The sequence below is a fragment of the Cyprinodon tularosa genome, unplaced genomic scaffold (assembly GCF_016077235.1).
Source record: "Cyprinodon tularosa strain WSP-4 unplaced genomic scaffold, ASM1607723v1 ctg816, whole genome shotgun sequence".
Taxonomy (NCBI): Eukaryota; Metazoa; Chordata; class Actinopteri; order Cyprinodontiformes; family Cyprinodontidae; genus Cyprinodon; species Cyprinodon tularosa.
In genome coordinates, this window is record NW_024039581.1 from 284,255 (window position 1) to 311,493 (window position 27,239).

The 27,239-nt window shown below is 42.4% G+C and overlaps 2 protein-coding genes across 2 annotated transcripts; one reads left to right on the top strand and one right to left on the bottom strand.

The window, feature by feature from the left end:
- Positions 1 to 1,974: 1,974 nt before the first annotated feature.
- Positions 1,975 to 9,458, bottom strand: fam78ba (family with sequence similarity 78 member Ba). Its single transcript, XM_038272078.1, has 3 exons — positions 8,362 to 9,458; positions 7,999 to 8,278; positions 1,975 to 2,973 (listed from the first exon to the last, which is right to left on the bottom strand). The coding sequence occupies exons 1-3, from the start codon at positions 8,682 to 8,684 to the stop codon at positions 2,731 to 2,733; spliced, it is 846 nt and encodes a 281-aa protein (XP_038128006.1). The 5' UTR covers positions 8,685 to 9,458; the 3' UTR covers positions 1,975 to 2,730.
- Positions 9,459 to 9,477: 19 nt separating this feature from the next.
- Positions 9,478 to 26,973, top strand: cmpk (cytidylate kinase). Its single transcript, XM_038272079.1, is given in 10 exon segments — positions 9,478 to 9,784; positions 23,382 to 23,495; positions 23,497 to 23,529; positions 25,772 to 25,848; positions 25,850 to 25,886; positions 25,888 to 25,923; positions 26,006 to 26,032; positions 26,034 to 26,083; positions 26,262 to 26,325; positions 26,327 to 26,973. Coding segments are annotated over 10 exon segments (810 nt in total). The 5' UTR covers positions 9,478 to 9,562; the 3' UTR covers positions 26,477 to 26,973.
- The last annotated feature ends 266 nt before the right edge of the window (positions 26,974 to 27,239 follow it).

The window sequence follows — 27,239 nt, forward strand, 5'->3', positions numbered from 1 at the left end:
ATTTATTTTCATTCTTTGTATAATTCCTGCTCTAAGTGGGTCACTCTGTCAGCTAAATGCATATTTTAGGGTCTCTATACTCCAGTTAATGATTAATTGATTACTAAGTTAGTGGACGATTACTTCAATAATCCATTGATCTGATTAATTGTTTTAGCTCTACTTACAGGACATCCTTGGTTTAATATCAGATCAAGAAAATTAACCCTTTATAGGGCTCTCAGTGAAATACTTTGAAAAAAAATCAGAATTTTCAAGCCAAAAGTGTTCATGGAATCCAGGATAAGACATTATTACCTTTGGAACATTCAAAAAATATGGATATTTTGATGGTAAAAATGAATGTTAATGTAATAAGAAGAAACGCCAACTGGCCCCAATATATTAAGAAATTTAACAAAAGTGCTTCTATAAGAAATTCATGAAAGAAACACTTTTTTTCTTTTGGTACAAAATAACATTAGATCAGGAGTCTTTAATGTTTTCCAGGCTAAGGACCTTAAACTGATGGCGAGATGGAGCAGGGACCCCCTAATTATATATATTGTATGAAATAGTGTTCTATCAAACTGGTCCTATAGTCACTCTATTACAGATGGAGTAATGTAACTAAAGTAATCCCTCCCTGGGATTATTAAAGTATTTCTGCTTCCTGGTTGATGGGACAGGTGTTGTGAATGAAACGGTGCCCAGATTGAAAGAGCTCCTGTGTGTCGCTGAATGTGAGCATTGATGACTGAAAGACATCTTCTGCCTCCATTTATCTGTTTACTGCAGTCTGTTGGATTCAGGTTAATGTGGATTTAGAGACATTTCAATTAGTGGAAAAAATTGCAGGAGGGAATATAAAAAAGGTCTAATAAACAGAAACGTTCGTGACCCCCATGCAGTACCTCCATGGACCCCCTAGGAGTACACGAAGTCAAAGCGAACACGATACGCTAATATTTTCCAGAACGTTTGTCGTAAAGACGGAGACGTAAAATAAATGTGATCGTCCACACGAATGCATGAAAACGCTGCAAAATGTATGCCAGGCCTGTAAGTGGCGCTGTGGTGCCAAAGCAAAAATAGGCGACGAAATGTTGGGCATGCGCACTAATATTTATACATGGTTGCCCTGCGGGTCCATTTTGGTGGTTCAGTCAAATTCAGGTGCTGAACTATGTGGTCGATATTGCTCTGTTCTTCCTGGAGATATTCCAGAAGAAGAAGATTCTGTTGTAAGCCCGACAGCAGGGTGAGTAGCATTAGCAGCAACCATTCAACACAGTACGGCGCCATTGTTGTTGTGATACTGTGTCGCGCATGCGTGTTTAGAGGCGACGCTATGACGCATGCGTGTAAGAAAAAAAATGCGGTTAGAGCTTAAAGACGGAAACGCGAAAACGGCGTTTCAAAATCTTCCCACTCTGAAGGCTGAATAGAAAAAAGATCGTTTACAGACCCCCGAAACGCTGGCTTTGTATGGATGAGAGGCTGGTTTGGTGAAGAATTTGTGCGTTTAGGTCAGGGTTTGACTTCCTGTGGAGGGGGCCTTAGAGGCATTAATGCTGATACTGGCACTTGTTAACTGATAATTGTTAACTAGGCTTATTAACTTTTTAACTTTACTTTAGAGCTCTTCAATTAGGTTTCAGTTTTTTTTCTTGACTTGTTCACTTTTTTTTCCAACTTAATTTCCAGTAGGTAATCTATCATTCAAGGATTGATCAAATGCTAAAATAAGATGTGCAGCCATGTTCAGCATGAATGACTAGATGTAGATGTTGTGCTTCTAGACGGGGGTGGGGGGGGGGGGGTGGGGGGGGACTCCATGTATCTTGGGATGGTAGGTTGCCCTATAAATGGTTAAGAATCAATGAGACCTTCTATCTGAAGCAGAACATTATTAGAGCCACGCTGGTTTGAGGCGCCTTCAGCTACGCTGTCAATGCGCCATATGGCAGAACTCCAACATCTTTTACGCTGTGCTTAACGTAAGCCCGTCTGGCATGTTTTTATTGAAGAGATCCAGCTCATGTTTGCTCTGAAACTCATAATAATACAGTACATCAGCTGCACAAAAGAGGCAAGAATATGCCGTGAGTTTGGTGTCCTGGGATAACCTGTCAGTACAATCGGATGGATGCACGGGTTCCTTCTTAAACCTATAGACATAGAATACCTAGATTCCTTGAACTAAATCTGAATACATCCTTCACTGGCTGTGCTGAAGGCCTTTGTTGGCACCGATCACTCTTAAATTTAAAACATCTTCTGCATTTTAAGTGATATAAAACAAACATTGTTCTTAAACTTCTTTAAAAACAGTTTTTTTTCCCTTTTTTGTTTTTTGTCTCCTCACTGTCATGCAATAAGGTCTATGTAAGGATGCTGGTTGCAGTTCTTGCTGTTGGCTAATACCTCAGTGGCACATCTAAAAAAATTGGGTTTTGTACTTTGCTAAAATGCAGGCAGAGCTAAATATGCAGTTCAGGACGGGCGGGAGAAGCCTCCATGTTGCTCAGGGTCCTTTATGGTGACCTGTGGGTGGGGGGGTTCCTGACTGCTGTGTCCGATTCCAGGTGTAACATCCACTTTGGCCTTTTTTTGGAACAGTCTACTTCGACCCTGTAGACATCAGGAGCTCCAAGGAAAGCTGCAGGCGCTGCGACCGCCTGATCCTCGCCGGCTCTCTGCTGAAAAGGAAGCACCGATCCTTTCATGTGTTCAGTTATTCCTCCCCTGCTATTTTGGAGGTATGACCACCAGCGGCGCCCCTCTCCTCGGCCTCCACATCAGCACTTGGGCATCGTTGGCGTTCGGTCTTCCCAGCGCGTTTGGAGGAATGGGCTCCTGGTAGTTGAGGATGTGCGGCTGCTCCTGGTAGGGTTGACCGACGAGCGAGGCCCTGGAGCCCAGCGGCATGTCCGGGTCCACTTCGATGTCGACCCTCATCCTCCACCGCACCGTCTGCAGCACGATGCGCTCCTGGGAAAACAAGCAGCGTCAGCTCAGCGGGTTATGATGGATCCTCTCTCTTCTGCTAGTTTGATACAATATTCTTATAATAGGTTTATGTTCTCAACCACAATGTCAGAAGTCAGCAGCCTCACTGAGTCTGAAAGAAAAACGCAGTAGCTTTCTGTGGGGATCTGAAGGCTGGATCATTGCTTGTAACTTTACACCAAAAGAGGAAAGTGCAAGAGGAGCTAATGCCATAAACAGATTCTGCAGGGTTATCGGATCATGAGCTGGAAACACAAAAAGCTGAGATGGGAGCACCAGCGGTGGGCTGTGAGGACCTTCAAGGTCAAAATCTATCAGAAACACTATCATACATTCACAAACTAAACCTTTAATTAAATTCTTTCCAACTGTATTAATTTATTCCAAACAATGCGTTCTATTAAATGTATAGTGGAGGAAGTTCTTTTTCTGGGTGGATCATCAAAATAAGTGGTCCTCCTAACCTGTCAATCATTCTGGTGATATGTAAACAGCAATTTTAGAAAGTTGCACGGGTTTTATAGGCGTTCCCTCTCTGAAGTGGGTAAAGGGTTGTGCATGTGTATTTAAAAAATTCATGAAACTTCTCCACTATACTTTTCATTTTGTAGCATTTCTCTTGGCTGCGCTGCTTCCGTTACATTTAGCTGGTTGCTATATTTTTGTCCAATCAGATTTCAGCCTCTGTGTGTTGCTTGTAAAGCAAGAGCAGCATATTTCTCCTCATTAATAGAGGAGGTTAAGAATAATCCTAGATTTCTTTTTAATCCAGTTGCCAAACTTACCCAGAGCCATAGCTCTGTTGAACCGTCCATTCCACCTGCTCTTAGCAATGATTTTATGGGATTATAAGATTATTAGCACTCCTCTATCCGCGATTGGTTTGTCTCTGGAGGGGGGGGCAGCATCTGAGGTAGTCATGGAATCCGAACCGGGTTTAGACGGCTTTGATCCAGTTGAACTTTCTGAGTTAGCAAAACTATTGTCTTCATCTAAGCCTTAAACTTGGATGTTAGATCCAGTTCCAACCAGGTTATTTAAGGAGGCATTCCCTTTGATCTCTGTTACAGGGATATGTACCAAAGGCTTTTAAGGTCGTTGCTTAAGAAACCGTCTCTTGACCCAGATGACTTGGTCAATTATAGACCTATATCCAATCTTCCTTTCTTATCTAAAATTCTTGAGAAAGTAGTTGCCAAACAAGTTTGCGATCAGTTCCACCATAATGAACTTTTTGAAGAGTTTCAGTCTGGCTTTAGAGCTCATCATAGCACTGAAACAGCTCTGGTGAAAGTCACTAATGATATTCTCATGGCCTCAGATAATGGACTTGTATCTGTGCTCGTCCTGTTGGATCTCAGTGCTGCATTTGATACAGTTGACCATAATATTCTTTTAGAAAGACTTGAATATTTTGTTGGAATTAAAGGAACAGCACTAGACTGGTTTAAATCTTATCTATCTGATCGAATTCAGTTTGTTCATGTTAATGATAGATCTTCAACACGCTCAAAGGTTACCTGTGGAGTACCACAGGGATCAGTGCTAGGACCAATTCTCTTTACTTTATACATGCTCCCAATTGGTAGAGTTATTAGACAGCATGGGATTAATTTCCACTGTTATGCTGATGATACCCAGCTATATCTGTCTATAATCCAGATGAAGCTAAGATGTGAATTGGACCTATAGAAATAAACTGAATAGAATTTAATTGCTATATCAATCAAATCTGTCCAGGGCCTTCAGAATCCGCAGTGCTGCTGATGTTACCTTAACAATATTAGTGAGGAACGATTGCTTCAACCAATCAGATTGCATTTTATTCCCACAGGGCCAAGACATCTAAAGACATTCAATGTCTTTAACACACACAATTCTGTTTGAGAGCGTCCCATTTTCTGCAGGTTCATGTCTTAAAGGAAAAGTCGCTCATATTCAGAATTCAAACTTCTGAAAGTTCTTTAAATCTGAAATGATTCCATCCTGTTCAATAAATGATCAGTGTTTTTAATTCAGAGTATTTTCCATGTGAATGTGCTTTACTGGAGGCATCCATGTTTGTCAAAGAACACTACTGCCACCTACTGGTTAGTGACGTCACGGTGCGGTATCGGCTGTTGATCAAGTCCCAGTGCTGTATCTGGTGTTTGTCACAACGCGCTATTATCCAAGTCATCTTGAAAACATTCTTCTTCCAAATGTTGGCTACATATTACGGGTTTTTTCTCTGGCCAGAAGTTCGATGGCAAATCCTCCCTCTTCAAGTTGGCGATCCAACGACCAACCCGTCCGTGGAGGATCAGGAATCAGAAAGGTGGAATAACTCTTTGTTTTTCACTTTTATGTATTCCAACCACCATGCACATGGGCCTTGTAAGGTTAACTATACAGTAGTAGCCATTCAAAATGGCCCCTGCCAGTCAAACCCCCACCGAACAGGAGCCAAATCCCCTCCAACGTCCAGCTACTGGCCTTCTCATGGGCATGCATACTTTTTACTCTGACTCCCCCTTTCACTGAATTACAGGGTCTGACCAGGAGATGGCACTTCTCTTTAGATCTCAATGTCCACAAATGATGACAGAATATTTTAGTACAAAGATTGATGTTTGAACAGAAATTGTAGGGGACCAGCCAAGAGCCAGCCAAAGACCAGCCAAATACCAGCCAAGAGCCAGCCAAAGACCAGCCTAAAACCAGCCAAGAATCAGCCAAGAACCAGCCAAGGACCAGCCAAAGACCAGCCAAGGACCAGCCAAAGACCAGCCAAGGACCAGCCAAAGATCAGCCAAGAATCAGCCAAGAACCAGCCAAATACCAGCCAAGAGCCAGCCAAAGACCAGCCAAAAACCAGCCAAGAATCAGCCAAGAACCAGCCAAGGACCAGCCAAAGACCAGCCAAGGACCAGCCAAAGACCAGCCAAGGACCAGCCGAAGATCAGCCAAGGACCAGCCAAGGACCAGCAAAGGACCAGCCAAGAACCAGCCAAAGGCCAGCCAAGAGCCAGCCAAAGATCAGCCAAAGACCAGCCAAGAACCAGCCAAAGACAAGGCAAGGACCAGCCAAAGATCAGCCAAGGACAAGGCAAGGACCAGCCAAAGATCAGCCAAGGACAAGGCAAGGACCAGCCAAAGATCAGCCAAGGACAAGGCAAGGGCCAGCCAAAGATCAGCCAAGGACAAGGCAAGGACCAGCCAAGAGCCAGCCAAAGACCAGCCAAGAACCAGCCAAAGACCAGCCAAGAACCAGCCAAAGACCAGCCAAGAACCAGAGAAAGACCCGCCAAAGACCAGCCAAGAGCCAGCCAAAGACCAGCCAAGAACCAGCCAAGGACCAGCCAAGAGCCAGCCAAAGACCAGCCAAGAACCAGCCAAAGACCAGCCAAGAACCAGCCAAAGACCAGCCAAGAACCAGAGAAAGACCCGCCAAAGACCAGCCAAGAGCCAGCCAAAGACCAGCCAAGAACCAGCCAAAGACCAGCCAAGAACCAGCCAAGGACCAGCCAAGAACCAGAGAAAGACCCGCCAAAGACCAGCCAAGAGCCAGCCAAAGACCAGCCAAGAGCCAGCCAAAGACCAGCCAAGGACCAGCCAAAGACCACCCAAGGACCAGCCAAGGACCAGCCAAAGACCAGCCAAGAGCCAGCCAAAGACCAGCCAAAGACCAGCCAAGAACCAGCCAAAGATCAGCCAAGGACCAGCCAAGAGCCAGCCAAAGACCAGCCAAGAACCAGCCAAGGACCAGCCAAGAGCCAGCCAAAGACCAGCCAAGAACCAGCCAAAGACCAGCCAAGAACCAGCCAAAGATCAGCCAAGGACCAGCCAAGAGCCAGCGAAAGATCAGCCAAGGACCAGCCAAGAGCCAGCCAAAGACCAGCCAAAGACCAGCCAAGAACCAGCCAAAGATCAGCCAAGGACCAGCCAAGAGCCAGCCAAAGACCAGCCAAGAACCAGCCAAGGACCAGCCAAGAGCCAGCCAAAGACCAGCCAAGAACCAGCCAAAGACCAGCCAAGAACCAGCCAAGACCAGAGAAAGACCCGCCAAAGACCAGCCAAGAGCCAGCCAAAGACCAGCCAAGAACCAGCCAAAGACCAGCCAAGAACCAGCCAAGGACCAGCCAAGAACCAGAGAAAGACCCGCCAAAGACCAGCCAAGAGCCAGCCAAAGACCAGCCAAGAGCCAGCCAAAGACCAGCCAAGGACCAGCCAAAGACCACCCAAGGACCAGCCAAGGACCAGCCAAAGACCAGCCAAGAGCCAGCCAAAGACCAGCCAAAGACCAGCCAAGAACCAGCCAAAGATCAGCCAAGGACCAGCCAAGAGCCAGCCAAAGACCAGCCAAGAACCAGCCAAGGACCAGCCAAGAGCCAGCCAAAGACCAGCCAAGAACCAGCCAAAGACCAGCCAAGAACCAGCCAAAGACCAGCCAAGAACCAGAGAAAGACCCGCCAAAGACCAGCCAAGAGCCAGCCAAAGACCAGCCAAGAACCAGCCAAGGACCAGCCAAGAACCAGCCAAGGACCAGCCAAGAACCAGAGAAAGACCCGCCAAAGACCAGCCAAGAGCCAGCCAAAGACCAGCCAAGAGCCAGCCAAAGACCAGCCAAGAACCAGCCAAAGACCACCCAAGGCCTCTGAGCTTTAGGCTTACCACACCGTGACGTCACTGCCAGAAGAAGTCAGGAGTGAGGTGTTACTATATTTGGGCAAAAATGGCCGCTCCCAGACTCAGTGATCACGACGCAAATTTTTGTTTTTATTTTTTAACTGATTAACGCTAAATTAATTAAAAACTTATGAGCTTTAGGTATAGATCCATTTCTTGCTGACCAGACTTTTCCTTTAGGATGTCCTAAGGCACCTTGATGTGCACATATGTCTGGAGACGTCTTGAGACACTGTGATGGTTGGGTATGTATATATATATATATATATATATATATATATATATATATATTGAGGGGTGCCCACTGAAGGTCTAGGTACAAACAGACGTTGGCTCTACCTTGGTGACGGAGTTCATGGCCACCAACCAGGTGATGAAGCTCTGGTCCCGGGTGATGTGGGTCAGCATAGGGGTGTTGCTGTTGCTGATGGGGACCGCCCAGGTCACGCTGGGGTAGAAGTTGTCGTTCATGCTGACCGTCAGTCGAGACGGTTTGGACGTGGGCCCGGTCAGGGTCACCGTTTCCGTTGTGTTGCCGTACCAAGGGTAGCTGACGCCGTCCGAGTCACTGATGGCCTTCACCCGACCCTCTCGCAGCTCCGGCAGCTCCCAGCTGGACCTGCAGCGGGACAGGAAGTAGAAAGGTGAGGAAAAGACGCGTGACGCCCCACCAGAAGCCGGGCGTCGTCTTTCCCCTCTTACATGCCAATATCGCCATAGGTGTTGTAGAACTCCATCTGGGTGCAGGCCTGGATCCAGCCCACCACCCAGGTCTCGTTGCGGGGCACCGGGGGCATCACGACGCCCGCCGAGGCCCTGAAGTAGGGCGTCTTGTACCGGAGCACAATGGGCGAGTTCTCCTCTATGATGGTGGGACACTGGTCGATGGAGGCGGACACCTCGTACACCACGATGTTCTCCCGTCTGATGCGGGGCTTGCAGGCGATGCTCTGAAGGCAGCCCATGGTGCAAGCAAGGAGCAGAAGCAGAGAAGGGACCAAGTGATGCCCGGCCAGTACGCTCATCAGTCCCCCCCGCCGCCCCCAGGGCTCCACCCGAGCAGCTCTGAGCTCTTAATTGCACATCATCAGTGATTGGTTGGGAAGGAAGAGCAGAGAGGATGATTGGGGAGAGCCACAGTCACCATAGATCAAACAGGATAACATCCATCATCATATGATCAGAGGGTTTGGAGAGATGTTTCTGGGAAGATCTCTGCTCCGCAGCCTCCTCCCCCCCGGTCTGTCTGCTGACTGCCGCACTGCCCTTGGCGCTCGTCCCCAGAAACTGCAATCCGGCCTCCCCTGGGCTGCTCCTCCTGCTGCTGCTTCCGCTCCTGCTTGCGTCCGGCTGCACGTCGGTGCCCCTTGATCCTGCTGAGCTGCTCGCGGCTCCGCGCTGTCATGTCAGGTGGCGACAGGGCGGCCAGGTGCGTCAGAGGAGGGAGGGAGGGCTGGGGGGCACCTTTTGTTCCGCGCGGATATTCCCTGAATTTTCACGCGGCGCCCTGGAAACACCAAAGCGGGTTCTTCATCACTCTGACCTATATGAGGAGAGGAGAGGAGAGGAGAGGCGAGCCGGGTGGAGGGGGGGTTAATGGTTTCCATCCAGCCATGAATGGTGCATGATGAATGGAGGCAGAGAGGCGGAATAAAGGAGCAGGAAAGCAGGCAGCAGCCTCCTCATCAGGGCCGCAGCGGAGAGCATCTTCCTCCCGGCAGCGGAGCGCCTTGTTCGGGTTGGAGGTGCTGATGCTGTGGAGGGGAGGGGCGTCACCCGACCTCTGCATTGAAAAGAAAAAAAAACAAAAAAACAAAACAAGTGCACTGGGGGGCGTGGCCACGAGCCTGCATCACACCAGCCTACGGGGAAGCTGATTGGTTGCTGAGGTGGAGAGGCGGAAATGGAGCTCCGTCCTCCTCCAGCGACCCGCTCACTGACACGCACTCACCGGGCCACCGAGGAGCCGCTGCCCGCTGCCTGCTGGTTTATGTTGGGCCGTCTGCTCGGTCAGAAAGCTCCGAGTCTTTTCAGGCGGCTGTCTGTGATCATGAAGCCGAAGGTGATCTTCGTCCTGGGCGGACCGGGAGCCGGGAAAGGGACCCAGTGCTCCAAGATAGTGGAGGTAAGAAAGGAGAAAAATCAATAAAACAATTATTATTATTTCTGTGCTTAAAGGTTTCAGGAAAGTGAAATTTGTTCCGGTTTCTGCTTTGATCCCAAAACTTTGACTCATTATTAGGTTTTTATTAACCCTGTAGTTCCGGCTTCCTATTGGCTGCTCGCGCTCTGATAGTGTTAGCATGCTAGCTAGCGGGATCCTGGATCAAAGCCTCCAGCTGGTCCACAACCAGAACCTGATCAGAACCAGAACTAGATCAGAACCAGATCAGAACCAGAACCTTATCAGAACCAGAACCTGAAACAGATCACAACCAGAACCAAATCAGAACCTGATCAGAACCAAAACCAGATCAGAACCAAAACCAGATCAGAACCAGATCAGAACCAGAACCTGATCAGAACCTGATCAGAACCAGAATCAGCTCAGAACCAAAACCTGATCAGAACCAGAACCTGATCAGAATCAGATCAGAACCAGAACCAAATCAGAACCAGAATCAGATCAGAACCAAAACCTGATCAGAACCAGAATCAGAACCAAAACCAGATCAGAACCAAAACCAGATCAGAACCAGATCAGAACCAGAACCTGATCAGAACCAGAACCTGATCAGAACCAGAATCAGCTCAGAACCAAAACCTGATCAGAACCAGAACCTGATCAGAATCAGATCAGAACCAGAACCAAATCAGAACCAGAATCAGATCAGAACCAAAACCTGATCAGAACCAGAACCTGATCAGAATCAGATCAGAACCAGAACCAAATCAGAACCAGAATCAGATCAGAACCAAAACCTGATCAGAACCAGAACCTGATCAGAACCAGAATCAGATCAGAATCAGATCAGAACCAAAACCTGATCAGAACCAGAACCTGATCAGAACCTGATCAGAACCAGAACCTGATCAGAACCAGAACCAAATCAGAACCAGATCACAACCAGAATCAGATCACAACCAGAACCAAATCAGAACCAGAACCTGATCAGAACTTGAATCAGATAAGAACCAAAACCAGATCAGAACCAAAACCAGATCACAACCAGAACCTGATCAGAACCAGAACCAGATCACAACCAGAACCAAATCAGAACCAGAACCTGTTCAGAACTTGAATCAGATCAGAACCAAAACCAGATCAGAACCAGAACCTGATCAGAACCAGAATCAGATCAGAACTTGAATCAGATCAGAACCAAAACCAGATCAGAACCTGATCAGAACCAAAACCAGATCACAATCAAAACCAGATCACAACCAGAATCAGATCAGAACCAAATCAGAACCAGATCACAACCAGAACCAGATCACAACCAGATCACAACCAGAACCATATCAGAACCAGAACCTGATCACAACCAGAACCTGGTCACAACCAGAACCAGATCAGAACCAGATCAGAACCAGATCAGAACCAAATCAGAACCAGATCACAACCAGATCACAACCAGAACCAGATCACAACTAGAACCTGCTCAGAACCAGAATCAGATCAGAACCAGAACCTGATCACAACCAGATCAGTATCAAAACCAGATCAGAACTAGAACCTGATCAGATTTGTCCCTCTCTTCTTGTTGTTTTCCTCTCTCTCTTTATTCATGCTGTCTCTAAAGCAAACAGGAAATATTGATCATTGAAATATAATTAATGCGCACAAATAAGGAATAATTGTATTAACCATACATGTAAGCAGAGATTTATGGGGCCCCCAGGAACTTGGGGCCCTAAGCAGCTGCCTAGTATTGCCTAATGGTAAACCCACCTCTGTTAAGGCCGATGCATTTCAAAATTCTGCAATTTAATCTCAGAATTCTAAGATCAAAGTCAGAATTCTAAGATCTAAGTCAGAATTCTAGGATCAAAGTCAGAATTCTGAGATTGAATTCACAGTTCTGCAATTTAGTCTCAGAATTCTGCAATTAAATCTCAAAGTCTAAGATAAAAAGTCAGAATTCTGAGTTTTCTCCCACATTAAACTCAAATAACAACAAAAAAACAGTCACTTTTTTATTTATTTCCAATGGCCCTAATCCTCTTCTGTACTATATCCACCAGGCTACATAAGGAGAAACCTTTATGATAATACACACAGTGATGATTTACTAAGTGTATGTAATATAGATCTAGATGAATGAATAACTATTGATCACACCGTGTACAGTAGCAACCATGTTTACTCAGATTCTACCTGCTGGCTTCTTTCATTTCTTCTGCCCCCCCAAACCTCCCTGCTTTCTAGATAATGAGCCCATCTCCAGGTCAGTACTGGATCTGCTCCTGCTTAAGAAAAAATATTCACAAAAAGAAACTTTCCAGTAAATTTGACCTTCCAAGTTTTATTCCAGAGGAAACTGAAAAAAAAGTCACCTGACAGAGACCTCCAAGCCTGGAGTTTATTAGTTTATCGAGGTTTTTAGAAAACGTTGCTCTGAAACCTGAATGAGGAGTGGAACCAAGAGCAGCCAGTCATTAAACGGACAAACAAAACCGACCGGAGAAGAAAAACCCGTTTCCAGAGTCTCTGCCTTTGATCTGCAGCTCTCCTGCTGCCGTCTCTCTGTCTGTGAGGCAGAGGAGGAGGAGGAGGTCTGATCGTTTCCTGCATGCGGAGCTCCTCCTGGACTTTAACCCCACCTTCTGGGTGTCGCCGCCACGCCGTCAGAATGACAGAAGCTCTTTTCATTCAGGGGATTAGCACTAGATGTCCCAGAGAATTCCAGTTTTCCTGCAGCCCCCCTCCTCTTCCAGTTAGTGTATTCACTCTACCTTGCTAACTGTCCTTGTTGTAATGCTAATAACCTGTGATGTGACAAACCCGCTGTCTACATGAGGCTGGATAAAGGCTGAAACTAACTGGCATCAGAACCAGAGCATGCTCCAAACACTTTTCATTACCTGCTCCTGCAACATCAGACCTTTCTGCAGGAATATCTTGATAAGTCAGATCTAAATCTTTAATTTAGGGAAACCTATTGAACAACCAGATATCATACGGGTCCTAGTTCCTGAGCTGAGAACAAGTCATAACTATGCTTTTCCAACAAGGCAAGGCAGAGCCTATTTATATTGTTCATTCACCAACAGACTCATTTATATTGCAAAGCTCACTATGTGAAAGAAACATAGAATAATTGTATTTTGTCTGTTCTCGCCTTTTAATGTCATTCAACATTTCAGCTTAGAGAATGAAAAACGGTCTGATTTCAGTATAACAGTAACATTTATTCTGCCCAAGGAAAAGCTCCACATATGAAGCTACAATTTAGCAGTTTTTACAAACCCAAGGTGAGTCCTTCCTGCATTTGCGACAGGTATACTTTGTGCAGTGAACACAACGCTAGCACATTTTCCCAAAGAAAGAGTTGTAGTATGATCTAGATGAGGTTATCTATGCTTGGAGGCACTACAATGATCTATAGTGTAATCATTGGCTATTATATGCTCATAATAACAATGAATAAATCTCCAAAAACACAATTAGGCCTATCTTCCCAAAGTAACAGTAAATATACAGTCACATGTTTATATAACAATTTTTAATGTATTTATTACTGTTTTCAAAGCTGCATTTTAAAATATGAAATTGTTTCTTTTTCTTGACACCTGTGTATACAAAATGACTATATAAATCTGTCTAATTCATAAGTAATTATTGGCTTTTATATACTTATAATAACAATGAAAAATCTAAAAAAAAAAAAAATAGAGTTAAGCACATTTTCCCAAAGTTAGTTGTAGTATGATCTAGATGAGGTTATCTACGTTTGGAGGCACTGCAGTGATCTATAGTGCAGTCATTGCTCATTTATACTTATTCCAATAATAAAATAGGTGTCATTTGTCATTTGGGCTTTAGAAATTCCTCAGAAAAGTATTTTTTTGAAGCCAATACGTGTGATAATAATCCACCTCTCCTTGGTGACGCTTTTGAATATTTCTCTCTGATTATTTTGCGACTTGCAGAGCTCGCTCCTCCTGCACATTTTTGGAGCAGTGAGCTCCTGTGAAGGAAGAAAATATTCTAACATAGTTAACTTTGGAAAAAGGTTGGCTTTTCATTTTCTTCCCTCTCCAGGTCCACCCGGCGAGCTGCGTTTGGTAATATGAAAATCAGCAAGGCGTGTTGACATCACAGAATTACAGAGTTTAATCCAATATAAGACAATGCATAAACTTAGAAATAAGACAATGCACAAACCTACACCAGAAACTGCAGAACAACAGAGACATACATTCCATTACCTGACATAGGAGGAAAGAAAACAAAGACGTACAAGACATCTTTGGAGAGTTTGCAAGAGCAAAATCTGATCTGTAACTTCTATTTAGAAAGCTTTATCCTCTTGTATCTAATCCATTCAAAAAGGGCTGGCCCTCGGTCCTCCAACCAAAAGCCATCTCTGACACTGCTAGGGCTTCCCCTTATTTACTGCAAACATCTGGGGTCATTTGCTTCTTTGTTTTAACAAGAAAAGGCGGAAAGCTTGTCCTGGCATCTAGAATTCTTAAAGTCATAAAACACAAGATAAGCTCTCACAGACAGCTTGTGGAATGCGGGGGGCCTCACCATCCCTGGTTGTTTATTCTGGAAGACTTTTGACCTTCTGTAAACCAAGCAGAAATCTCTCCTGCAGGCTTAACTGTTATTCACCCCCCAGGAGATACTCATTCTATGGGCTGGTGGTCTAAATACTTACCCATTAGTAGTTTTAAATCATTAACACAGCCTTGTTCAAAATTAAGAAATATGTTCAAGTGAGAGTGTTTACACATGCCATAAGATTAACTGTATTAAAGTCTAAAAAATAATCATTTTTCTTTAACAGTCCCCGTTTTGAGGTCTGAGACATACAGACCTCACAAATAAATTGATTAAGCCTTCTAATAGAGGAACCAAAAAACTATTTAGTATACTAAAAAACTAAAACATTAGCCCAATTTTTATAACAGTCCCCTTTTTAAACATCACCTCCTAGGTCCACTGCCAGGTCATGTGTCTAAAGCTGAACTCCATAATCTAAACTTATCAAATGTATCTTGCGCTGTCCAACAATTTAATACTCACCTGATGAACCACAAAATTTTAACCAGTAAAACCTAAACTAAAAATACATTTCACTTATCAAACATGAAAAATCATAAAACTCAGTTATGTCAATAGAAGAAAACACACAATAGAAATATTAGCCCAAGTATAAAATTAGAAAACCAAAGCAAGATATCTCGAAATTACTAAAAAATGCTCAGCAGACTTAAAAGACAATACTCGCCACAAAAATTACAATTTGTCAATACAAAACAATAACAACATAAAAAAATACATCATAAACACATAAAAATTAGAAAAGACCTTTTTTTCTTTTTTTTCACAATTCAACAATAAGAAGTTAGAGTTCGTCTCTATGCTCCTTCGATAGTCTTTCAAAAATGAATATGAATTCTTCGTCAGGAAACGATCCAAAAATACGCGCAAAAAGAAACGAATGTTCTTGAAGAGTTCGCAAAAACGAAAACACGCAATAAAAAGAAGATAAGTTAATGATGATCTTGTAGCTGGATCCTTCACGTGTTCCTCCTCGGTTGTAAACCTCAGGTTTTCCACCTGAGTGTCCGTTGCTCACTGAAAATTGGAGTATTATGCCAATTTAACAGTGAGTTTAAGGAGAGGGTGCAATCTCCTTTTCTCAATGGAAGGACACCGGAACAGGATTATTGTGCCTGTCTGGGCCTTTTAAGCCTTGTAATTCAGGAAAATGAAGTGGTTTTGGCAGACTTCTGCCCAGAAATGCAGATCCTCCTCCCCGCTGTGATGGCCCTCAGACACTCCTCGACCGCAGGTTGAGACTGTAGATTCTCCTGTATGCCCTGCAGCGTGCGCCGTGGCTCCTCAGCTGATGTGCACTGACTCCAATGGAACCACGTGTCTCCTTCTCTCTTGTAGACGGACAGCATGAGATGTACTCTCCACGACTCGGTATGGTCTGGCGAAGCGAGGTTCAGACCACTTTCTTTTGATGACCATCAGGCGCACCCAGTCGATTCCCCGAACTGATCCCGAGCCTGGACGTTCCTGTGACGTCTGGTATTTTGTAAATTCTGCTGCCAGGACCTGTAACTCATTGAAGAAATCTTTATGAGATAAATGTGCAAGCTTACCTTTCCATCCTGGAATGCGGGTAGCAGGTCCTGGAAACATCCGTCCTGTCTGGAGCTCATATGGAGAGAACCCTGTTGATTGGTTAATGATTGATCCTACACTTTATGACAGCTTCACTGTCTTCCTTTTGTATTATAAATCTGCTACTTTGGAGTTGTATTTTATCAATCCTTTGACCCTCTTTTTATATAAGGCCTACATGAGAAATGAAAGTTTCCTATCATGTTAAACCCAAAACTTAACTGTATTTTAGAAGCAGTTCCATAACTGTTAATTTGTAAATTTCCAATTTAGACCAATTTAATTTCAATCATCATATTTTCTATTTTTTAAAGCCTTAAAGAATGATCAGCCTGCTTTACATGAGTCACTAAATATCAAAAATGACCTACTTTATTCCAATCATATTTTAAATCCCAAAAATTTCAACCATTTTTACCTTTGATCCATTTATTCATTTGAAAACCTATTTATAAAATATTTAATTGAATAATGTATTACCCTTTTTATATTGTTTATCAATTATCAATGCCTTTTCAGTTTTGGAGAGAGATTCAATACAGCTAAATTTATTAAATGATGTAAATCTTTAGTTTAGACCTTCCTGGATGTCTTAGTTAAACAACTTATTTTAAAACATATGAATAGAGATACAACAATCCAATGATCACCTTCCTTAGTTTAAGAACACTATTTTATGTAAATTATTTGATAGTCAATATTTTGTTTAGTATATTCAATTTATACATTTTACTTATTTCATATCCAAATAGTTAGCTCATCTTTAATGCTGGTAATACACCGTAAAACATTTAATGTATTTTGATTTAACTTCAATAACCTCTTTTTCCGAAAAGTAAATGCAGAGATCCAAACTAAAAATTTGCCTATCAGATCAATTCCATTCATGTCCCCCTGTTTCTATAACAGAACAAATGTTCTGTCATAGAATACAATAAAAATCCTATACCACTCATTGAGATGAAATCCGCTATCACCACTAACTTTAGCCTCATGTAACACAGTTGGATGCAATTCAAACATGGTGTCCCAGATGCTGTTACAATCTGCACACCTCAATCAAAGAATTTAATGTTTGATTAAATTTATGAAATCAACACAGAACTTGGTGTCATTTGCTCAGTAAGTCAGTCTATAGACACCCAATCCACTTTAACACCTTAATTTCAAATTCCATTTAAATTTAGTTTTACTGAATGGTAGCCACTGTACTATGCAAATAAAAATTTAGATCATCTTCCCTAGTAGATGAAGCGTAACACACAATGCAATTCAGCTATAGTTAAAAAAAAAAATGTAATTGCAATCATTAGTCCCTGCCCATTCTTTTCAGGCAGGAAGGGAAAAAACACATTAGCATTTTGTGAGACAAACAGAGTGAATCATGGAGGAGGAATGCAGTGTCGTAACAGTTGGTGCACACCAACCCCCAAACTGCATTGTAAAACCTCTGACCCCAGGGGATGGGGTGTTCTTAACACTTAGAATTACACTGCAGGGCTTCAGGACATGAAGACAGCAGGGCGCATCAGTGCTATATCTAAAATAAGAAGAGAACAATGGCATCACACACTACAAAAATTTAAAGAAAATAACTTATTCACCACTACCAAGTTTTGTTGGCACCCATTTCGTCTCCAACCTGCAGACTGAAGAGAACCCCAGGAGTGGGCCTTGGCGCCCAGGTCACATGATCAGAGGTGAGAATCCAGGATCAAACATGAGAACACACAACAGGACCACCGCTGAGCGACTTGCCATGCCCCAATTCTTTATCTGCTGAATCAGAACGTGTCTAGAGAAGCAGTCATTCCAGCAGTGCAGAAACATCTGGATACAGTCCCGCTTTGATGAACTTTGGTCAGCCTTTCGTGGTCGACAGAGCAGGACATAGAAACCAGCAGACCAGTCATCTACTGAAGCCCCCGTCCGGGTTTGTCTATGATCTTTGTGGTCCCGACTCACTGCTTATTTCCAGCCATAGAAGACTCCCACAGATAACGCCTGAGTCCCTTTTGTTATCAGCCCGGCATGAAAAGCAACAGTCAAAGGAGACATCTGTTGCCAGGTCCTATGAGCAGCACTTTGCAATCACGTGCAGCATCATCATGTACAGCAGGAGAACAGTTCGCTTTCACTGACCTTCGTAATCGCTCAACAGCGTTCGGCTTTCATACAGCAGTCCAGCAGAAGATGGGCCTAGTTCAGCATCATCATGTCTTTGTTCAGCAACAACAGCGGCCTGATGCGGTAATCAAGAAGATCCCTTCAAATACATCTTCCCATGATCTCTGAGCTCAAAAGACCCTTCCCCCAAGATTGCCATCAAGTCAGAAGGAAGGAGAACTGCCAGAGAAAAAATAATACAAAGTAATTAAAAAGCAAAACTTATATTTGCCACATTTTGTTACTTTCACTATCATAAATAAAATTTATCTTGTGATGCATCCTCCCGTGTGGCTCTAGATTTGTTGTTGTTGTAGCACAAACGGCCAACTGCCCCAAATCCTGAACTGCAAAAAGAATAGATAGAAATTTGTTAAAATAGTCCACGATCGGATGTGCCAGAATTAAGAAAATAATGACACTTACTGTTCAAAATCAATAAACGTCAATACCTCGATGACATTCACTCTGCTTGTGCCAAATATCAACTACAAATTCTAAAATCACAACCTCACAAACTCATTAAAGAATTAGAACAAACTCTAGAATGTCCAAGTACTGATACTTATAAAAGTTGTGATGGAATTGCCCTTGGTCAAATAATTATGAATTGCATATTGTTCTACTAAATACCAAACATCCTTATCATTGTCCCACGCTTCAAGACAAAGTCCTATTTCAAAATTTCAGAAATTATTTACATTTTATTTGAATTCCATAGCAGTTTTAACCAAAATTTTCCTCAAAATTAACAATTTACACCCAACTGTATATAATCAAAGTCAGCAATGATGCAGAAATCCATCAACAATTTTAAATGTAAATAGACATGGCATAGATGTTATTTGAAACCGTTCAATTTGAGATGATCAAATCTAATTTAGTAGAAGCTTCTATATCACATACACCATATTGTAGTAAAGCAGGAAGGCCATATGACTCTACATTAAAGAAATCCATAATTCACTATTGTTGAATCGAAAAAATCAAAATTATTGATTAACTAATTTACCATTAACCATATCCAAAAATTTACCAGGAATTAGGGTCTACTTCTGCTTCTCCCCCTGTTGATATAATAAAATTCTCATTTTGAAAACAATTTGGAATCTATGTCACTTTTATATAATAATTTGCTGAAAAACCAAAATATCATAAGATGTTCCACCATTTCTCCAAATCTTCCATCTAGTATTCAAACTAGACTGAGATTATGTAAATTTCAAAGTTCCATCTGTAATGTCTTATCTTTATAACATCCCCCTGTGTTTTCTTATTTCCAAAAGAAAAAAATTTAGAGGTGGAAAAACAAAAATGGAAGAACTTACCCCCATTATGCTAAAATTTCAACATGTCCAATCAGTCACCCATATGAAATATAAACCAAGTTTATTTAGTTAGAATTTAGGTTAGTTTGATAGTGTTGTTAGTCAAAGTGGATAACACAATTTCCTAATAACTACATCTATCTGCTTTAAGCCAAGGCTGAATTCTCGTTTCATATTAATTTCACTGCACAAGCAGATGATTCAGCTTCAACCAGATTGTGACAACAAAATATGAAATCGTCATTACCTTAAAATTGTCCCTTAAAGCAGTAATAAAAACATATTTATGAAACAAAACCTTCAGTGTACCTAAATAGTTTAAAATAAGAAAAATATCACACAGCTACACACTAAACTGAGGTCATATTTACATAGAGCATCCTAAAACCCATCAAAGGCCATCAGCCTACACGTTCACTCTCATTCACACTCAAGCACTCATCAACACCCCATTGTAAGAAAGATGCAGGATGTTACCCCAGATTTCAAACCAAAATTCATCCTGTAAAAGTCTTAAACACAAATATTATAACACCATGGTTGAAAAAAATAATAAAAAGACATTATTATCCAATAGTTCTAATATTGTTCAGTTTTGAGTGAACCTTTTTAAAAACTCCAAATTATACACACAACCGTATTTCATGATAGCCCACTGTTATTAAATGGCTACCTAGACCCCCTGTAGGAAAACCCAAAAACCGTTCATGTGGTCATGTAATATGCGAAATGGGCTGCACACGAAGATCGTCCTACAAGAAACAAAGTCATTCATTAGCGTTTCAACATGTCCCACATTAACAGTGTAGAAAACACTGTTTCGCAGAAAAAAATCCATATGTTTCATTTTGTTCTCTTACAAAAAGTGAGGGTGTTCCCCCCTGGTCAGGAAACCTGAAATTTTGTGATTGTCAATGTTTAAATATTTAATAAAACAATTGGATCATTCCGTGCTCAACCTGGGAATGATGCAACACATTTCACCCCCTGAGAAAGTAAAAACATCTGAAATCTGTAATTTTTTATTTTCATCTCAAAACAAAACACAGTCCTAAAGCAAATTTACATCAAAAATCCAAGAATCCTGAAAGCTGAGCTGGAAATAGCACAGAACTGAAGCACTCCCAAAAATGCAAAAAGGGGGGTCAATCAGTCCCCCCCCTGTGAAACAAAAATTGCATCCAAAACGGGGGACACCTCTGTCCCCCAGAAGCACATTTTAAAAGAAAGTTAGTAATACAAAAATCCACAAAAAAAATTTTTAACAATATTTCAGAAAAAATCTTGAAACCAAATCATTTCTGCCAATTCAGCACTTAGACACGACGAGAATAACACAGCCGGGGGTGGGAATAGGCTACAGTTAAGGGGGGAAAAAACCAGCCAAAAATCAACCCGCAGCCAAGCACGGGACACAAACCTAAGAAACATACAAAAAAACAGAAACACAGCAACGTTTTTAGTTCATCAAGAAAAGACAGAAAAAAAAAAGAAAAAGTCAGGTGCCCGGCTTTAAAAAAATGTATGACCATCTTTTAAAATTTTCCCCAAATTTTAATTTTACAAAAACCTTTTATTCTCATTTCAACTTCTCAGTCCCCACACTTAGAGCTGGGGCAAGCTCGAGGCAAAATAACCTCAATTTAGTTTTTTCGTCACTCCAAACCGCCCAGTGACAAAAGGTTTTTTCTTTTTCAGCTGGGGAGAGCATTGAACCCGTTTAAATCAAATAAAATTTTTTTTAGTCCTTTTCTATAAGAACCGTTAAGGTGCCAAAGAAAGGTGACCAACCGCTAAGTCCTTTATTTTCCACGAGTGATACAACTCGGTCCAAAATTAACCCGCTATTAGTCCTTTTCCAGAGTTACAACTGATCCAATTAAACCCAAAAAAATTATAAATCCACTGGAGATGGTCGAAATCTCCGGGGTGATACAAGCCCCTGCTAATTAAAACACGAACACCGAAAAACTTTTTTAGAGGGGACAGCATTCCCTCAGGGGGAAAAAAAATATACATTTTTTAAAAACCCCGTTAATCAGAGTTAAAAGTAAAGGGGGCTGTTTTAATAGCCACAGTTCCCTGTAAAAGTGTATTTTTCAAATCCCTTAAAAAAAACCGACTCATTTAGGAGGGGGTCCATCTACCTCTGCGCTTTGAATTCTGGAGGGCCCCACACGCAAAATCACCCGGTCCCCACCCCACGGCGCTTCAGACAACTGAAAAAAAAATCAAATACTTCTTTCCACCCCGAACGTCGGGCCGAAAGGATCAATCAGGGCCAAACAGCCGCGGGGCCCAGTTCCAGAACGGGACGAGCCCCCAATTTTGAAGGAAGAAAATATTCTAACATAGTTAAAATTTGGGAAAAAGGGTTTGGGTTTTATTTTCTTCCCTTCCCGGGCCCCCCGGCGAGCTGCGTTTGGTAATATGAAAATCTGCAAAGGGTGTTGACTACAGAATTACAGAGTTTAATCCAATATAAGACAAAGCATAAAATTTGAAAAAAGACAATGCCAAACTTTTACCCGAAACTGAGAACAAAAGAGACATACATTCCTTACCTGACATGGAGGAAAAAAAACAAAGATACAAGACATTTTGGAGAGTTTGCAAAAGCAAAATCTGACTGTAACTTTTATTTAGAAAGCTTTATCCTTGTATTAATCCATTCAAAAAAGGGTGGCCCCCGGTCTCCAACCAAAAGCCCTCTCTGACATGCAGGGCTTCCCCTTTTTTAATGCAAAATCTGGGGTCATTTGCTTCTTTGTTTTAACAAGAAAAAGGGGGAAAACTTGTCCTGGCATCTAGAATTTTAAAATCATAAAACACAAGATAAGCTCTCACGACAGCTTGTGGGAAAGCGGGGGGGCCCCCCATCCCCCGGTTGTTTAAATTTTGGAAACTTTTGACCTTCTGTAAACCAAGCAAAATCTCTCCCGCAGGCTTAAATGTTATTCACCCCCCCGGAGATACCTTCTATGGGGTGGTGGTCAAATACTTACCCCTTAGTGTTTTTTAAAACTTAACCAGCCTTGGGTTCAAAATTAAGAAATTGTTCAAGTGAGAGTGTTTACCATGCCCTAAGATTAACTGTATAAAGTCTAAAAAATAATCATTTTTCTTTTAAAACTCCCCTAGGTCCAATGTAATTTCCTACTACGGTTGCAGCTCATGTATGGCTCGCTGTGGTTGCAGAGGGGGGTCTGTTTTTGTAGAATTTTATTTTTGCGATATTTTTTAATCCCCGGGAAAAACCGAATTTGTGAATATATTGCCAACTTTACTGCGGGCTCACGATGCTGTTGAATGTCTGCAGCGGGGAGAGATTCACCTGAGTTATATTTCCCCCAAGCAAATAATGCTCATTATTGTATAAATATTGTTGCTTTCTACAGCGTTCCACCTCATGCAGCTATTTTCATTGTACAGATCAGTTATCATCTGATCGCTGCGCTGAAATCATTGCGCTGTTGGCGACACTGATGACGTAGACCTAGTTATATTTTTCAACTCAACTTTATTGTCAAATGTGCTACATGGTAAACATACAACACAGATGAAATTGCAGTCCTCTCAACCCACGGTGCATAATAAAATATAATGAACCATAGCATAAAAAAAAATAAAAATAGAAAACCTAAGATATAAAAATAAATAGAGGTATCTGCTCGGATAACTAAAAATCTAACAACGAACTAGTTTAAATACTATAGAAGATTACAAATGTGCAGATGGGAATATTCAATTACAAATATGATCTCCCCCCTCCACCCACACTAGGTAAAACAGTCTCAAAGAGAGAGGCTTGAGCTAAAACCGAAACTGAAGGGGCTGACAAAAATTCACGTATCTGTGGGATTTCTCGTGTTAGAGACGAATTAGAACGAAGGCAGAAATGTTTTGTTTTGTGTTTTCAGGCCTACAGCTACACTCATCTGTCAGCGGGAGATCTGCTGAGGGAAGAGCGCGGCAGAGAAGGGTCCCAGTACGGACAGCTCATCGACACCTACATCAAAGAAGGCAAAATCGTTCCCGGTGGAGATCACCATCAGCCTCCTCAGGAAGGTACGCATCGCATGCAGGCTGCAGAGGTCAATATGGAGCCGTGATGTTGAAGGGACAGGAAGCTGGAGTTAAAAGTCGACAGTTGGATGGAAATCTAAAGTAGATCTATAGATTTTCATTGCTGCCCTGCCGGTAAAACACAGCAGTTCCTGTCTCACATTATATAGTTTATCTATTTGAAATGCGGACCAGGGGGAAAAAAAACCTGGTTTTAATCTGTAATCTATTAAAACAAACAGGAGCAGCGATTGATTCCTTTAAATTGGAAGATCAGTGATGCTGATCTGATTCAATATATATAGGAGGTTTTTATCATTTACAGGTTTGCTTTAAAGTCATAGAGAAATCATATTTAAATGTCTTTCTGGCTTAAACATGTATATAATTGTTCTGTTTATCAGACCATATTGTCCCAAAAGTTAGAAAATTTTCTATTTAAAAAAGAACAAATCCTGTCTTAAAATCTGTGTTTTTTTCCATTATCTTTCTTTAGGCCAGTTAGTTCTACGTCAGCCTGAACACCTAAATTCAGCCATCATATATCAACGGTCATCTGTCAATCAAATGTTTTCGGTCATAGCATCTTGATTCATGTGTCGCAGCTAATATACGCAACGGTTGAAACCAGAATCCTTTCCTTTCCATTGAGTTGCGTCCCAGTGTTCACGGGGATGGACGTCTGTGTCTTCGGCAGGCGTTAGAGCTAACAGAAATGGCAGCGTTGCGAGGCAAGGGCTCAAACATGGACGGCTGGAAGCCTTCTACACCAAACCAAGTTCTGCCGCCCTGGCGTCCTCTTCCACAACATCTTGTCCCCGCTTTCCTCCTCTAAATAAAAAATGGATGACGGAGGGAGACTCATCCACGACCTCCGACACTAAACTCTCCTCCTCTTGCATGTTTCCGCTGTCCATAGCGTTCCTTGACAGCGTCGTTTCTAAGTCACCAATTTAGTGCTACTTGGTCCAATGGAATTTCCCAAAAATTCTAACTCTTTTCCCTATTAAACTGAAATAATATTTTCATTTTAATATGTGAAATATATATATTTACATATATATATTAGGGATGCTAGGATATAATCGGCCCCCTATCGGTATCGGCCTTAAAACTGAATATTCGACATCGGCACCCACCGATATTTAACCCGATATTCGATCAGCTTCTGAGTTTCTAAAGTCTAAAAAAAAAAAAATACTACTTCTTCTTCTTCCTCCAAAACTTCTTTTTTACAGACTTAAAAATTCTAAAGACGAGGGAAAAAAATATTGATCCATTAAAATATCCCAATATCTTCATATGCTGATATTATTGCCATTTAAAAACACCATATCAATCTCTTTTACTAATGAAATATTGCTATATGTCATCGTTATGCTACGAAATCCCCGAAAAATTCACCAAATGTTGCCATATTTTTATATGTTGATATTTGACGCGGTATCGATCTATTTTACTAACAAAATCTCACAAGATTTGCAAAAATATCAGGAGAGTTTGTAACAGAACGATGAAATTTCACCAGATTTTTGAAAGTAAAATAGATCGATACCGCGTTTTTTAAAATCCATTTTATCAGCATATGAAATTATATTTGAGTATATTATTTTTCAAAGTGTCAGAAATGGATAACAAAACTGCTATTTTCAATGACTACTTTTTTTGTCCAGCTTTAACATCGGTATCGATATCGGTTATCGGCTACATGAGTTTTAAAATATCGGCATATCGGATATCAGCCAAAATCCCATATCGTGCATCCCTAATATAAATATATAAAATTCAGTTTGAAAAAGGATAAAATTTGAAAATTTTTTTATAAATAGCAGAGCATTCAGCCGCTCGGCCCCCCCGCCTCTGGAACTCTCTACCCCCCCTAACTTAGAAACACGGACTCAATTCTCCATTTTAAATGCAACTCAAAGCTCATCCGTCTAAGATTGCTTATTCTCTTTAAATATCCATTTATTGTCACAGTCTCTGCATTTTAAATGTTTTTATTTTGTTTCTGTCACTGTGATTTTTATGCTTTTATTCGGTGACCTTGAGTCTCCAGAAAGGCGCCTTTTAAATAAAATGTATTATTATTAAAATGAAACCTCCAAACCTTTTTTTTAAATGTAATAAAAAACTGTAGTTTTTCCGTTTCTGTCCTGGTGTGAACGCCTTAGCGCGGCGGTCGCCCAAACCAGGCGCCTGTCTCGGTGCCGTTGATGTCGACGCTCCGCATCCTTTCTTTCAGGCGATGGAGGAAACGATGAGCAGAGATGAGACCAAGAGCTGCTTCCTAATCGACGGCTTCCCTCGTAACGAGGACAACTTCAGGCTGGAACCGGGTCATGGACGACAAAGCGGACTGTCAAGTTCGTGCTTTTCTTCGACTGCGGCAATGAGGTACCCCCCCACCCCCGCCCCACGCCTTATTTATCGTATTTCCTGCTCAGCTACCTGTAAGGATCCCATGTTTTGCACACAGGTTTGCATCAACAGATGCTTAGAAAGAGGGAAAGAGCAGCGGGCGCACAGACGACAACCAGGGAGAGTCTTGAGAAAGGTGCGTTTCTCTGCAGAGAAATGAGGTTAAAATCCCGCCGCTCTGCCGGCTGTGGCCTATTTCACGCCGCTGGATACCTGCCCGTGTTTTCTGACCTCATTTCCGTTTTCGTCGATTCCCCCCCCCCCCCCGTGCGGCCTGACCCCCAATTACTGTCCGTGACTCTTTTCTCATGCAGAATCCAGACCTACCTGCAGTCTACGCGGCCCATCATCCAGCGGTACGAGCAGCTGGGGAAGGTTGCGCACCGTAGACGCTTCTCGCTCCGTGGACGAGGTGAGAAAACGCCATTGTTTTTATTTCAGCGAAAAACATTTCCACATTTTGTCACTATGGAGATGGGAAGCAGAGATAGACGCATTTCTGGCAAGAAAAAGGTTCAAATTAATTTAACGTCCTCAGATGGAGAGATGGAGCATTTTATACCTTACAAACATCCTGCACTCACTCTCCCCCAGGGGAACCAACCCACCTCCTGCATAAAGACTCACCTTTGCACATCTGGAGGACTTTAGTTGATCAAGGTCGTTCTCTGTCAGGTTAATCTATCTCTCTCTGCTCAGATGGATCTCCTAATAACAGCAGTCCTCTCCTTCACGCCATGAAGGAGGCTGAGACTCATTCTTCTCTCTCATGACCTTCGTTTGGAGCCTGTGAGGCTAAAAAACAGACAAACCTCAACATGTTTTACTTTACTTTAATAATAGATGAGGTTTTAGTTTTATTTTGTTGAGCAACAGAAGGAAACTAATTCCAGTTTATCTCCAATAGAAGAGCAGCATGAGTTTCATTCAGCTCCACTGAGTGATTGAAGAGCCGCCTTTGGCGTTTAGCCGCGGGGAGAGACAGGACGCTTTTCTTTTGCCCGGATCCAAGCGGCTGAAATGAGTTTTCTCCGTAGTGTGTCGGCGCTCTCCCTTAGAGAGGGGGAGGAGCTCAGTCATCAGGGGAGGAGTCAGAGTAGAGCTGCTGCTCCTCTGCATCGAGAGGAACAGCTGAGGTGGCTCCAGTTTAGGACGTCCCACCGGGAGGAGGCCAGGACACGCTGGAGGGAGGGACTACAGTGGGGTGAAAAAGTATTCAGTCAGCCACTGATTAAGCAACTTCTCCTACTCAGAATTAGGGGTGTGCAAAATAATCGTCATGATGATGCATC

Bases quoted from the DNA above. Each gene is read 5' to 3' on its own strand.
- fam78ba (XM_038272078.1), bottom strand. From the start codon at position 8,684: ATGAGCGTACTGGCCGGGCATCACTTGGTCCCTTCTCTGCTTCTGCTC. The intron at 8,279-8,361 runs GTAAGAGGGGAA...GTCCCGCTGCAG, and splicing joins ACCTATGGCGATATTGGCAT to GTCCAGCTGGGAGCTGCCGG. The intron at 2,974-7,998 runs GTAGAGCCAACG...TTGTTTTCCCAG, and splicing joins CCATGAACTCCGTCACCAAG to GAGCGCATCGTGCTGCAGAC.